At 43.7% G+C, this 15,457-nt stretch overlaps 1 protein-coding gene across 6 annotated transcripts in view; it reads right to left on the bottom strand.

The window, feature by feature from the left end:
• The window catches only part of SORCS1 (sortilin related VPS10 domain containing receptor 1), a 547,844-nt gene that overhangs the window by 90,175 nt on the left and 442,212 nt on the right, over positions 1-15,457 (bottom strand). For all 6 annotated transcript variants that reach the window (XM_045438838.1, XM_045438836.1, XM_045438837.1 and 3 more), the window contains exon 19: positions 3,234-3,420. In XM_045438838.1, the coding sequence (XP_045294794.1) occupies positions 3,234-3,420 (187 nt within the window). The remainder of the gene's footprint in view (positions 1-3,233; positions 3,421-15,457) is intronic.

Raw genomic sequence — 15,457 nt, forward strand, 5'->3', positions numbered from 1 at the left:
CCACTTAATTAGAAACGCACGTGCTACTTTGTGATGATGGGAAATCAAGCTTTGCTAGTTGACAGGTCACAGCATATTTTGCTTGAAAGAACCTTTGAGAAACAAGATGTGCGTTCCTCACATGACAGCAGAAAATCTAGGCTCAGAGAAATGGAGTGACTTGGCCAGGAGTTTGGGCCAACTCCCAACTCAGGCCAGTGTTTGGGTTTCGTTTTTTCTACAAAGACCACCCCCAGCCCTGCCCCCATACCCTGGTACTGTGGCCCAAAATGGCCAAGAGACCCTTCAGGTTTGAGATTTGGGGAAATGTTAGTCAATTACGGTCTTGTTCTGACTTCGTCTTAGTATACAATGGTGTCAAAGCACTTCTCCCATCTTCGTTTGTTCCATCTGCAAGAAAGGGCCGATGTTGCCTGTCATGGTACAAGTGTCAGGAGAAGCAAAGGAGGGCATGTGCCTTGCACGGTGACATGAACTTTAGGAGAGAAGTGGTGACGTGAGCAAATATGTCAGACCTGCCGAAACTGCTTAGGACGGGGGTTTTAGATGTATGTGAGTTAAAGAAAGTTTAGAAAAAAATCCTGTTTTGATGCAGTTAGTAAAAAAGAGTTCATTCTTATCCCCAAGGCCAGGCTTAGAAAGGGTTCCATTACATGAAGTATGCTTATCCAACCACTTAACCCAAGATAAGCCTAACAAAATTGCGATCAGAACACAAAACTTTCCAGGGGCGCCTGGGTGGCTCAGTCAGTTAAGCATCCGACTTCAGCTCAGGTCATGGTCTTGTGATTTGTGAATTCGAGCCCCGCATGGGGCTCTGTGCTGACAGCTCAGAGCCTGGAGCCTGCTTCAGATTCTGTGTCTCCTTCTCTCTCTGCCCTGCCCCAACTTGTGCTCTGTCTCTCTCTATCAAAAATAAATAAATGTAAAAAACAAAAAAATTAAAAAAAGAAGAAGAACACAAAATTTTCCATTACTAACCATCTGCCATTAAGGTGAAAGTCAAAGTACTGAGCCACTCACTCAACTAGGCTAATGAGAAAAAAAAAAAAAAGCCACTGAACAAAGCAGTACATTTCTTCTAGAAGCCATGGCTTCAGCAACCTTTAATCTCTGTGCTGTTTTCCTTCCCAGGGTTGAGTAAGGTTGGGAGAAAACCAGGTTAGGGAGCCAGCTCTCAGAGGATCTGATCATGTTTAAGGGGTGAGGAAGAATCCACAGGGTGACCAAGAGACCAAGGTGTGGATGATCTATGGGAGACCCTGAGAAACTGCGACACAAAGCTAGTGCTGAACTTGAACTCGGTATTTACACATGGTTAGCATGTGGTAGATGTTTCATACACAGGCGAGATATGGAATAAAATCACTGTAATTCTTCAGGACAGCCTGAAAGGCTGTAAGGATAAAATCCCCCTTACAGAATAAGCCATGGAAAAACGACAGGTTGCTAGGTAGGTGGCCATTCTCAGCAAATGTACCAGCATTTGTGTGGCAAGTTAGTTTTGCTACTAATAACCAATGTTGGTGAGGTACTTCTGAGAGATTTTCTGATTATTCCTTAGTAAGAAAGATTATCTCTTAGCAAGAGGCAACTCCAGAAAGTCCATACAGGACAGCCTGGGGTGGGGCAGTCATGGAGTCAGCAGGCAGGGAGCCTATGGAAGGCACCTTGAACCTATGTAGTGGTACAGCAAGGAGTTCATGTTCCTTCGGGACAATCTGTGAAGGAGTGGAGGGGATAAGGGTTGGTGGAGACAAGCTGCATCACTGACAAGACTGACCTCAGTGATCAAGAGCTGGCACTCCAGAGTCTGGCAGACCTGAGTCTGCAGCCTGGCTTTGCCAGATAGTAGGTCTACAAATGCATTATTCAAATTCCCTGACACCCACAGCTCTTTGTAAGTAGGGTTTCTAATAGTGCCTACTTCCTCAGGTCATTTTGAGACGTGAGATCATACATGCAAAGAGCTTGCTTAGCACAAAAGTGGGCACATAGTAATTGCTTCATAAACTTTAGCTGAAAAGAGGCAGGAGGAGTGGGCACACTGGGAATCTTGTACAACTTTGCTTCAACCCAAAGGAGGGAGGATGCGTTTCTTCAAAGCCCTTTTGTCATGAGTGTACAGGAGAGAAAGATCAAGAATTATTGGTACTGCTGAAATCCTCAGTAATTAACAATCACTTGGGGAATCTCTGGATACCCTTGTCCTCCCACTAGACCAAAGAAGCTTTAGAAAAAAAGATTCGAGTTGGTATGTTCTATACTCAGTTTAGTTTCATGGGCCAGGGGCAGGTGGGAGGCATGGGATACTGCCTGGCCTTAATATTCTTCGCTTAGAATTTGGAATTAGTTTGGACCAGGCTGTCCATAAAAGGAGCTTTCATTTTAGGAGGCCAGTGCCTTCTCCATTAGGCCACTGGGGCTTCACGTAGCTACTTTCATTCTAAAGCAAAGCATTCTGTAGCAATCTAAAGATGTCCTAAGCCCGTCTGGGGATGCCCACAGCCCTGCCACAAGGGGCCTTCATGGAGCACGTTTGTACTCCACGCAGCTTAGCAGCAGTCATGATGTCGTCAGACTTAACACATCTTTAGATTCCTCCGTGGGGCAAGTGCTTCGACACCTCTTGGAACTGCTTTGTAATGCAGCTTCCACAACACTGTTTACACTCTTTCCCTCTCTTGACACCAACTTCTCTCTAGCACCGAATCGTCACGGATAAAAGCCCAGGAAATACACTTTCAAAACAGGAGCACGAGTCTAAAAGAGTTATCAACAGTGAGGTGTATCATGGGAAGAGAAGAATAATGAGATGGGGAGAAATTCCATCACCAGTGCTAATTCTCAATGCAGTAGACTGAGCCATACATGGGAGTTGTTTTCAAATGTTTCTCGCTTAAAAAAAAAAAAAAAAAAAAGACAAATCCATATTCAGTCAAATAGCTCAGCAAATTGCTTAGGCCCAGCCGTAGACACAGGTGTTTGATCTCAGAAGCATCTGGAAGAGGCACAGGAAGTGCCATGAGACCAATTTCAGGCAACGCAAATTCTAGGATTCTTCAAACTCTGTCCCTTGCTTTTATTTTCTCCCCATTTGGCTCTCTTATTCTCCTCTCCCCTTCTACTCAAAGATAACTTGTGAGCTGCTTCTAGATACGACATTTGGGGTTATATGTTAAAAGGACACAACATTTAAAATATGTCAGAAACCAACAACAGTAATAACATACAAGTTACATGTAAGTACAGGACGGCGCTGTCCGACCCCAGACCGTTGTCCACCTGCACCGTCACTCGGAAAATGCCCACGTTGTGATAGACATGTTTGATGCCATCTTCCATGGAGCTGAGGTTGACGTAAGACACTGCCACGCCATCACCAAAGTCCACTTGGATGAGTGTCCTCTGGACGTCACCCTGAAAAACAGCCCAACATCAGGAAAGGGGAGTTGGTGCTTGCTGCCTCCGCTCTAGGGGCTTCTCCTGGTTCTTGGCTCCGGGAAAATGGCAGACTCTGGCTCCCTCCTACAGCTGGGAGCATCTGTCTGTGTTTGACAGAATCCCTGTGACATTCCTTAGCAGACAGGAGCTTACCAAGATGGACGGTCTCCAAATCTGAAGGGCACTGATGACCGAAAGTTTCAAGGTTTGGAAAATTCAGTGTTCGTTAATCAGCTCTAATTTGATATTCAATTTCTCAGAGGGATTTGTTTATGCTCTTAGCATCCACGTGAATAAAAGGTATACACACACAGCTTTAAAAATTCAGCCTACCCCACATGGTCACAGACCTCTCCCATGTGTTCGGAACCCCTGGGCCCCTTATTTCTGGTTCCCTAACCATATAAGGAGAAGCATAAAAGACATCTTGCCTCGCACCTGATATGACATTGGACTCAGCCCTGTTATTAAGATAATAAAGGTTCATGCTTTCATACTTCAGCATTTTGTGCTATCAGAACGATAACATTTTATTCTTCACAGAATCTTAGTTGGGAGAGAAAAAAACAGGCCACTATTTGTCCATTTTACAGGTGGGGAAGCTGAACGTTTTAATGATCTGTTCAAGGTTAACATGGCTAATTAGCAGCAGACCTGGATTTGAGCCCATCTCCCTGGATTTGCATCTCATTCATTACAGGCGGGTAGAGCACTGATGGCTCCCTGTGCTTGGATCCCAGTGTGCCAGTAACAGGCTGCATGACTTTATGCATTCAACCTCCTTGGGTGTCCATTACCTCATCTATGAAATGGGCATAAGAATACCTTACTTTCTTAACTTGAAAGGTTGTTCTAAGACATGTGAGTTAATCAGTCATCTGTAAAACTCCACTTCAAAATAAATTACTTTCAAAACAACGCAGTTGTGAAGGATCTGCCATAACCCTTTTTACAGCTGGATTGGAATCCTACCATTCTAATATTCCCACCCGGTAGGCCAGGAGAGGGAGGATCAGGTCTGCTTTATGAAATCCGGGACCTATAAGAAAATTGCCTTTTGGAATAACAGCAGAGATTATTTAGGAACAAAGTTGCTTAGACCTTAACCACAAAAAACAGCTTCCTTCCCATGCAGCCCATCCTTTATCAAGTTTCAAGTTTTCTGTTTGTTTTCTTAGCTTTTCCCATTTTAACTGGGAGAAAAAAACCTAAAAACAAACAAACAAACAAACAAACAAATAAACAAACAAACATCTTTTAAATAAAAAAATATTTTCGATTAAGTAAGGCTCATCTGGTATCATATTTTTTTTGAAAAGGCCAAGTTTAAAATGCTGACATTTAAGGGCACCTGGGTGGCTCAGTCGGTTGGGCGTCCGACTTCAGCTCAGGTCACGATCTCGCGGTCCGCGAGTTCGAGCCCCGCGTTGGGCTCTGGGCTGATGGCTCAGAGCCTGGAGCCTGCTTCCAATTCTGTGTCTCCTTCTCTCTCTGCCCCTCCCCCATTCATGCTGTGTCTCTCTGTCTCAAAAATAAATAAACGTTAAAAAAAATAAAAAAAAAATAAAATGCTGACATTTAAAAGGCTAATTCACAAGGAAAGGAAAAGCCGTTCAAATCCTATGAATCTCCATGACCTACTGTTCTGTTCTATGCCCAGCCAAGCACTGTGTGGGGGGCACACTAGCTAACTCTCAGTAGGGCATGGGCAAGAACTCTCCCCTAGGGTGGGAGAAAGAAACTCCATTCAGAACTACAAGACAGATTAGCCACAAGTCCAGACATGGTGCAGTTACCTGAATTCCCTTCACTAATAAATATGAATGTCAACCATTCTTGCTGACTTGTCCTTCATTTGCACAAATCAGACTGATCAATTTCTCATGCTGTTTCTGCTCATTTCTCTCATGTTTTCTGGATTTTCAACAGAGTTGCTGCCAGACAACCATAGGTATGGGCACAGAAGAAGAAACCACCTTAAGATCTCACATCATTTGGGACAAGTGTCCCGGGAATTATCAGGAATAGCTAGGCTTAACTGGGTTAACCGAGGAACAAGACAGGCAATATAATTTCTGAGAGGGCGAGAGGGAGCTAGCAGGAGAGCTCAAGCAAACTAGTGCGCAGGCACTTGAGTAGGAGGGAGGGGCAGGGAGGGAGAAAAGGAGAGACTGAGAGGGACAGTGAGGGAGGGGGAGAGAGAGGGGAAGGAGTGAGACGGAGGGAGGGAAGGAGGGAGCCAGGGAGGGAGGGAGGGAGAGAGTTTGAGACAGAGACTGAGAAAGAAAGAGAAGTTTAGGAGCACTTGGGTGGCCAGTCAATTAAGCATCAGACTTTTTTTTTTTTAATGTTTATTTATTTTTGAGAGAGAGAGTGAGACAGAGTGTGAGCAGGGGAGGGCCAGAGAGAGAGGGAGACACAGAATCTGAAGCAGGCTTCAGGCTCTGAGCTGTCAGCACATTGCCCAATATGGGGCCTGAACTCCAGAGCTGCGAGATCATGACCTGAGCTGAAGTCGGACACTTAACCCACTGAGCCAGTCAGGCGCCCCAAGTGTCCAACTCTTGATATCAGCTTAGGTCATGATCTTGCGATCAGGAGATCGGCCCCCCATGTGGGACCATGGAGTCTGCTTAGGTTTTTCTCTCTCTCCCTCCCTCCCTGCCCCTCCCCCACTCACAAGCTCTTTCTCTCTCTCTCTCTCTCTCTCTCTCAAATAAACATTTAAAAAATGTTAAAAAAAAAAAAAAAGAAAGTGAGCTGAAGGGTTCTTTGTGAAGCCAGAATGGACATCAGGTAACAGACACCATTTGCAAGAACACAGAGGGGAGATTCACAGCTCAGCTGATTCTACCTTAGCCCCCACGCAACTGGGAAAAGTATAACCTTGGCTGCCCCTGCTGGAGTCCACCTGCCTTGCCCTTCCTGTCTGGTATTCACCGCTCTGCTTTTGTGGGCCTGGATTTAAACCTCTTTCAGCACTTAAAACTCTTCCCAAGTTCTGTCTGGATGACCACTGTCTGTCATGTTAGCCTTCTGGCCTGACAGCATTCTTAATTATCCAGTCACGACAATGCTCCCCATGCATTTAATAGAGGAAAGAAGAGAGCCACGGTGTTGGGTCTAATGTATCAGCAGGGCTGACTTCACAGGGGAATCAGGCTTTTAGGGTATTAGGTCAGGTATTAGGAAGATCTTTCTCTCTCTCTCTCTCCCTCCCTCCCTCTGACACGAGTGCAGGCTTGGTACTCTCCACCGGGGACCAAGAACTCTGAGGGGCCAAGGCAGCAGATTTTATTCCTGCTGTTGCAGCTTTGCCCACTCAAGCGGATCAAACCAGATGCCACACTTTTGCCCTCAGAGGCTCTCAGGTGCGTCCCAAGCCTAACACAGCTGCACCTGCTTCTCTTTGGGGCTCATCAGTCATCAGCCTCTGACTTCCTTGGGCTGAAATTACCATCTGAGACAGAGCTGCCAAGTCGTTTCAGAGAATGAGAAGCAGGGCAAGGGCAAGAGAGCCTAAGTCCTCCATCACCATTTGATTAGGCATACTCCCCTACTTTGACTGGCTTTCTGGTTATTCATTCAACCAACCAATGAACCAACCAACCAACCAACTAACAAACCAACTAACCAACCAACCAACCAACCAACTGAATGGTTGCTTACTGAATGTCTATCTTGTGTCAGGCATGAAATGGGAAAATGATGGTAAGTAAATTACAACAAACCAAGCAGAACAGATGTGGTCTATGGTTTCAGTGAGACAGATTAAATAATCAAACATAAGTAAAAAGTTATTACAGGGAATGACATCGTGTTGCAAGTTGTACAGTCGGGAGAGGTGGAGAGCTAAAAATTGGATCTGATTGAAAATTTCCAGGAAAGCTTCCCAGATAAAGTTATATCTGAGCTGTGATGACCTGAAGGGAAGAAATAACTTATCTAAACAAAGGACACCAGTGACTGACATGGAGGTGAGGAGTCCAGGCAAGGGTGACAGAGGGAACCAGATGTGCAAATGCCCTGCAGCAGAAGGGGGGTGGTATAATCAAAGGAAGTTAAAGACACAGGAGGGACACATTATTAAATCAGACTGAAGGGGAGAAAAATTACATTTGGGAACTTGGGGCCTAGTTTCTGATTTTTATTTTGTTCCTAAGAGCAATGGGAAGCCATTAAAGTGAGGTTTAGTGGAAGACGGCATGATGATGGTTTTAATTCAAAAAGATCACTCTGGTTACAACATGGAGGGTGAATTGGAAGGAGGCCCAGGTATTCTGGGAAGCTAATTAGGGGGTAGCTCAGGGTAGATGATGGGAGATTGAGGTATGAGTTGCAACAGGAAATTACCTGTACCTTCCTGTCAAAATTAACTCCCATCATTTATTGGTTTTGAAAGCAGTGAATCTCAGATTTTGCTATCAGCATCTCTTGTAGAAATTAAAAGAAAAAATGCTGATGCCCAGTTACCACTCAAGACCCCTCCCCTCTTGGCTCGGGGCCTCTGGGGAAGATGCTCAGTGCTGCTGGGGTCTGAGAAGGTCCAAAGAGGATGTTGGACTGTGCTGAAATTTGAGGCCCGTGGGATCGGATGGTTGAATAGTAGGTTTTCTTGTCATTTAATCCATCTGCAGATGAATACAGCACGGCACCAGCTGATGCTATTCTCCTTCCATCTTGGCAGGGTGGCGAAGCCTTCCCAGGATGTCTTTGAGGTCTAAGTGTGAAAGGTGCACCAACAAGGCCAGGAATGAAAGAACCGCACTTGTTGTTCAGTGTCTGGTGCACAATTACGTGCAAAAATTCCACACTATCTGTGGCCAAGATTAGTTAACTTCTGGAAGAAAACGAGTTGCTGGCTAATCCATAAGTAGTTGGTATGAACTCCTCGGTGCTGAGATGTGTCCTTGCTGGCTGTGCCCTCAGTGCCTGATGCAGGGCCTGCAGATCATTCTTTTAATTCAACAAATTTGGACTATTGTCCATTTGTTTGTTCACTGGAGTGCTTCCTTATATATTATCTCGGTTGGCTGTCAGGAGTCCAGGCAGATAGCAAGGGAAGATGTTCTTTTGTTCTGCTACACCAGGAGGACTGGGGCACAGACGGGTTAAATAAGATGCCTGAAATCCCACAGCCAGTGAGACTTAAGGGTTTAAGATTATCTGTGGTTGAACTTTATCCACGCAGTTCAGTCCTTGGTGAACTTCCTTAATTGAAAGTTACTTGTAATAGTTTCCAGCGAGAGAGAAAGATGATAACAAAGGCAAGGCATCACTTTCTTTTCCTGTTAGACTCCATCCCTGGCTTTGGCTCCCCACCCCCCCTCACCCTGACAACAGCTTTGTTTAGAAGGGGAAATATGGATTGACGTGAACACCATACTACATTCTTATGTCTTCCTTCTGGTGAAGCAGTGTCACATTGAAGCCATAAAGAGAATAGATAATATGGGGAACAAGAGGTACTCATAATTCAGCAGTCAGGAAAATGTGTGTATAATTGAGAGTTACTTCAATTCAATAAACCACAAATCATCATTCCTGAAATGGAACCTAGGCTGGCAAATATCTAGGCTACCAGATAACGTTTTTTAGACCTGCTGCCCTTTCGTCATGTGCCCTGATATAGATATAGAACTATTAGCTCAAAAGATGTGCCCAAGAAAAGCACAAAAGCCACATGAAATCCATATGGGGATTCTACAAGGGCATCACTGACTTCTGTAATAGAAAAACAAATATATCAAATGGCCACTAAGGAGCCGAGATTAACCTGAGGAATGGAAGGTGTATGAACCTATCAGTTCCTGCAACATGGCTTGAGAGGAAAATGGGAAAACAAATGCTATAGTAACTCAACACTGACAGCCTCGTCCCAAGATGAGATTCCAAGACACTCCTGAAGGCATTATAGACTCACTGCAGATAGAAACTGGGCTCATATGTCAGAGTCTGGCCCCTGCAAAGCTCCAGCTTGCCTCAGCCTTCACGAAAATTCAGTTTTGAAAGGGAGCTTAAAGTTCATGTGGCAAAAAGTACGATGCGGAGAATTGACTTGAGTATAACCCATTGTTGTCATAAACAGAAACACAACAGATAACAGTATACGTACTATATGTGTGTGTTCTTACGAGCATAAAGGTGATGGTAAATACAGTGCAATCTGTTAACACTGACTCCATGGGAGGCAAAGAGATGTGAGGTGCAGACAGAGACCAGCACTTAGGATTAAAAGAGGGAGGGAGTAAAGAAGAGAAAGTAAAGACTTCACCAAATTTCAAAGGCGGGGGGTGGAGTATGGTACGACACAAGAAATACCACAAAACACACCATTCTATTTCTACCATTAATGTAAATGTTTAAATATTGACTAGGTATATGAGAAACAACCAGAAGGGGACACAGATTGATCATAGATTGATGAGGGAGTACAGCCAACTTTGGTCTTAGATTTCTGTTCTAATGCTCTTTGGACGACAAAGTACAATAAAAAAATCATCAGACAGCATTGAATGACAGAAACAAAAAGAAGATATTTCAGCCCTTTCTAAGACTAAAAATATTTAGCAGAGTGGGGAGCACAAAGTAAAAGTAACCCACCTGTGCGTTGCAGGGCCTACTCCCGGTAGGTTTAGTCAGACTCAGGTTAACAGAATCTCAACAAGAAACAGGAAAAGAGATCACTATGGTACACTGAGCCCTGGCTATCAAACAGGAGGTTTCCTCAGCTGGTGGAAATAAGTTCATGGGAGCAGTGCTATCCACCTTGCGCTTATTCAGTAAGAGTGAGCTCTGGCAGGTGACTTCTTATATAAAATATGCAAGTAAGACTATTCTAGAACATCTCCTGGTAGTCGCTAAGAGAAAAGACAGCACTTCTTGAAAGTTCACTGTGGCAGAAATAATAACTGTTCTCTGTATAGTATCTCATTTAATCTTCAACCCCAAAAGACTGTTAAGATTTGCCTTGAGTCCCAAGACTAGTTTGAACCAAACTCTCTTCTTAACTCCAAGTTCAGCACTCCTACTACTGGTTCACAACTGAAACCATTTTATTGTGCTCATTCCCAGTGGGTGCTCTTGAAGAAAGGATTCACTCATATGTGAAACCAGAAAGCTTTTGTAAGTTCCAGTAGCTAAAACCCTCTAACGGAATGCCAACATGGATCAAATTCTTCATTAAATAGCAATGTAAGAGGAGCTCAGTATGATATGCCAGGTTCTGTAAAATACCATGGAAGCTGCAAAACTTCTTTGTGAACACCCTGCTGATGTGAGTGCTCAACAGAGTGAGAAGAACTCTAAACAAGATTCAACTGACATGACTGTGTTGAGCCTGCCCTTTTATAATGGTAAACTGAGTCCTTCCAGCACAGGATAACACTAGTCTATAAGAAAAGACAGTTGCAAATGCCCTATCTTCTGTTCCTAAGCAAGTCTTGGTTCTCTCTGGTATCCTTTTCAAGAGATGCTAGCATTGCTGAAAGCTGAGACTGCCTCACTAGATCTGCTGGGAAAGTGTTTCCTAAATATGTGGTTCAATTCATGCTCTCTGGGTTTCTCTTCAGCTTAAAAACTGAGCTCTGGACACAATCTCAAGATACTTACATAGTGGCATGATTGCATAATTATAGAGTCAGCTCCTCCCCTTGTCTACTCAGAGATGGTTTTCTCTGGCACAGGTGCCTCCCCAAATATGCAGACCCCCACACCTCTTGCAAGAAAAGGTAGCAGCAGTAAACTTGTACACTCTGACCTGGAGGGAGAATATTCACACAAGGGAGGAGGGCAGTGCATATGGGGTTTTACATTTCACCGGAGAACTCAGGTCCAACAAGGTCAGTGATGCCAGAAGACCAGACTATGGATCCACCAAATCATTTGACTGGATACATATTTCACTTTCCCTAGGATGAAATACAGATGGTTGGACCCTTCACTGAGGACTCTAATCCTTGGGATTTGCCTATCTAAGTATCCAAACACTTCTGGATCTAATGCTCAGACCAAGAATTTCCAACTGGAACATTACAAAATGGTTTAATCCTTCATTTCCAAATGAGCCATAGCACCATGTGTTTGAAACGAACAGCAAATTTCCACATTCTCTTTTTATGTCTTCTGTACTTGGTGTCTGGCTTAGAATGGAACAGAATACCCTAAGGCAGGAGGGACATTTGGCTTGTGTAAGCAGATCAATAACTATAAGCCAAGGTCTGCTTATGGCATCTAGACACTGTGGTAGATAGAGCTCATACTTGTGACCTGTTATGTTTTAAAAACACTTTTTAGGTAATATAGGACATCAGTACATTATTACCATACATGGTGGCTTTAGGAATCACCACAGCAAGCTTTGGTAGGAAAACTAGGGTGCCACCAAATGACAAAAATCATGTAAATATTTTTAAATAATTTTAAAAAATCAGTCTAAAGCATTCAGGTGTGGAATAAGAGCAAAATGGTGCTTAAAAAAAGGAGTAGGGAGATTCGTTTAGGAATAAACTTATGCAATGAATTTTTCCTACATATTTTTATGTAGTAAAATATATAATAGAAATATGTTAGGTTTGGGGCGCCTGGGTGGCTCAATCTTTTAAGCATCCGACTCTTGATTTCAGCTCAGGTCATGATCTCATAGTTCATGAGATCGTTCTCCATATCAGGCTCTGTGCTAACACTGGGGAGCCTGCTTGGGATTCTCTCTGTCCTCTCTCTGCCCCTCCCTTGCATGTGTGTTCTCTCTCTCTCTCTCTCTCTCTCTCTCTCAAAATGAAAAAAACTTAGAAAATACTTTATAGAAATATGTTAGCTTAATTAGAAGAAAGAAGAAAAAAGAGAGAAAGTCATGGAAAATTCATAAAGAAAATGTAGGAAACACATCAAATGAGGAAAAAGAAAATTCAAATTGCTCATAATTGTATCACCCAGAGATGACATTGTTAGATTGGTGAATGTTATAGTAACCAATGAGAAGCACTTGAACATGTGCAAACGCGTACACACACACACACACACACACACACACACACAATCCTGGAATCATTATGCTGTTTTATGTTATGCTTTCAAAATTTCTAAATAGCGTTCAAAACTTTTTTATCTAGCATCACTTGCTAGACTTAACCAAAATCATAAGATCTTATCTCTGAAATGGATATATGATTTCTTGCCCCAGATGCTTACTTCCTCACTTTTCCAAATTATTAGGTTCTTGAGAGATCTAAGTGACTTTATAGAGGTCTACGGAGTACTGTATGAAGAAGAAGTGCCCTACAGAGTCAGCTGGTAACTTGGGAGTTGGAAGACTCTGGTTACATGCCCTTTGAAATGCAATTTACGTTTGAACCTCAATTTCTTTACTTATAAAAATAGGCAGAATGACCATGAGCCACATCATCAAAGTTAGGGTAGGTGACCTGCCTACCCTATAATACAAATAATAATTGTATTATTCTTGTTATGGGCATTAGTGAAGATCCACTCATATTCCAACACCCCTTCAGGCTGCTAAAATGATCTCAGCTCTTAGGTGAAGATGCATAGTTCATTCAAGTGCTCCTGGTCACAAGGTGGAGACTGTCCACGCACACAAATGGTGGATCACACTAGGGGCGCCTGGGTGGCTCAGCTGGTTGAGCGTCCGATTTCGGCTCAGGTCATGATCTCACAGTTTGTGGGTTCGGGCCGCACATCGGGCTCTGTGCTGAGAGCTCGGAGCCTGGGGCCTACTTCCGATTCTGTCTCCCTCCCTCTCTGTCCCTCCCCCACACGTGCTCTGTCTCTCCGTGCCTCTTATAAATAAAGAAAACTAATAGAAAAAATTAAAATTAAAAAAAAAATGGTGGATTACACTAAGGAAGGAGCTGTTAAGACAAAGTCATGGAATAATAAATGACAAAGTGCAAAGCCAGAAACCTGAGGAAGCTGCACACTTGGGCAAACCTTGCATGGTTGGGTGAAGTTCTCCTTCAGGGGTAGTGGCCAGCCATGTGAATGAAATGGGGCACTGGTGTTGTAGGGCCTAAAGCAGACAGGCTGAGAGACTGAAACTCTCGGTAATGAGCCAGGTGTCGCTCTTTGCTTGTCAAGGCAAAGTGCTTTGCAAACACTGATTCCCTGAAACCCTAAAGAATAGCAACACCCCAATGTATGTGGACCAGTATTGAGGGAAGGAAAAGTGGAGCCTTAGAAAGAGCTGCTAAAAGGGGCACCTGGGTGGCTCAGTCGGTTAAGCATCCAACTTCGGCTCAGGTCATGGTTTGCGGGTTTGAACCCCATGTTGGGCTCTGTGCTGATGGCCCAGAGCCTGGAGCCTGCTTCAGACTGTGTGTGTGTGTGTGTGTGTGTGTGTGTGTGTGTGTGTGTGTGTCTCTGCCCCTCCCCCAATCACGCTCTGTCTCTCTCTCTCTCTCTCTCTCTCTCTCACTCAAAAATAAACAAACATTAAAAAAAAAAAAGAGCTGGTAACCAAGCCAACCTGAACTTCAGATGCTAGGCCTCTGGCTAGAGACAACCTATATTGCCCGCCTCATTTCCCTCTTTCTTTTTTAACTTGAAGCAGCAAGGGAGAAGAAATCAAGTGGCTCGGTTACCTTGCTAGAGTCAAAGAGAATAAAGCTGAATAGAGTATGGGATAATACATGAGAAAGCCTCTTAAGTCCCCACGGCTCATTGAAATCAGCTCCTGTTCCTTTGTGTGAAAGGAGAAAACAGCCGAGGCTTCTGAGTCCGCCCTGGGCTGGCTTAGACACTGATACCTGTCTAGACTGAACACTGCCTACTAACTCTTTGTGCCACTTCTAAAGGCCCCAATTTTCCCCCAGATGAAAAAGTAGGTCAAATTCCTTTACGACTTCAACAAATGAGGTTCTCACAGAAAATTTTATCAAGAGTCATGTTCTCTATCATCGGACGGCTGGGAGCATCCTGCAATATTTATGAAGTGTTATTACACTGTGGTTACTTTTACGCTGCCATAAGTCTTTCAATGTATGTGAAATTACAGATCATTGAAATCCATTTAATGAGGAACAGCCTTCATGTTTTGAAGTTAAATCTCACCGAAGAAGTTATAATCATGAATTTTCCTTATTAAGTTCCAGTCTTTGTATGTAAATTGAAGTATTAAGACAATGAGATACAGATCAAAGTTTTAATTTTAGTCCCTTGCCTCAGATTTAATTTAAAAGTCTTAAATTATGCAGCGAATTGCATCTCCTTATTCTTACAGCTGTTTAAAACAGATTTAATTATCTTCTGTAACAGACAGACACCATTTCTGCCTATAGTCTTCTCCAATGAATGCCTTCCAAATGGGTTTTGTTGAGTTCTTAAGACTGATTAGGCTCTCTGCCATCCATCCTATGCCTTCAGGTTCTTGCATTGGATTTCTCCAGGAAGCCGAGCTATCGCACTGAGAAGTCTATAGGCTCATTAGGTGCTCATTAGTGGTCCAGAGAACATCCATCTTAAACAAGTCTCCAGACAGAGGGATGCCACCTGTCATTGGATACCTGGATCTCAGGGCAAAACACCTTTGATAGGCTCCCTTAAATTCAGGTGTGGTTGGAAAACGTTTGGCTAGTCAGATATAACTTTATGGACTGTTTCTCTCCCCTTTTGGTTGGTCTCTGGATTAACTATTCTTTGTCCCCAAGGAAACAGTGATGCATAAATGCAGAGTGTATATGTATATGTGTTCTTTAAAATTTGTTTTTAATACTTATTCATTTTTGAGAGTGAGAGAGACAGAGCATGAGCAGGCGAGAGGCAGAGGGAGTGGGAGACACAGAATCCGAAGCAGGCTCCAGGCTCCGAGCTGTCAGCAAGGAGCCTGACGCGGGTCTCGAACTCACAGACCGCGAGATCATGACCTGAGCTGAAGTTGGATGCTCACACGACTGAGCCACCCAGGCGCCCCTGTGTGTTCTTGTATTAGCCACAATGAGGGAGTCTGCAGTGGAAGAAATATTGTCTCCTTTGCCTTGTTGCTTCTGGTGAAGGATCC

Source organism: Leopardus geoffroyi, chromosome D2 (genome assembly GCF_018350155.1).
Source record: "Leopardus geoffroyi isolate Oge1 chromosome D2, O.geoffroyi_Oge1_pat1.0, whole genome shotgun sequence".
Classification (NCBI taxonomy): Eukaryota; Metazoa; Chordata; class Mammalia; order Carnivora; family Felidae; genus Leopardus; species Leopardus geoffroyi.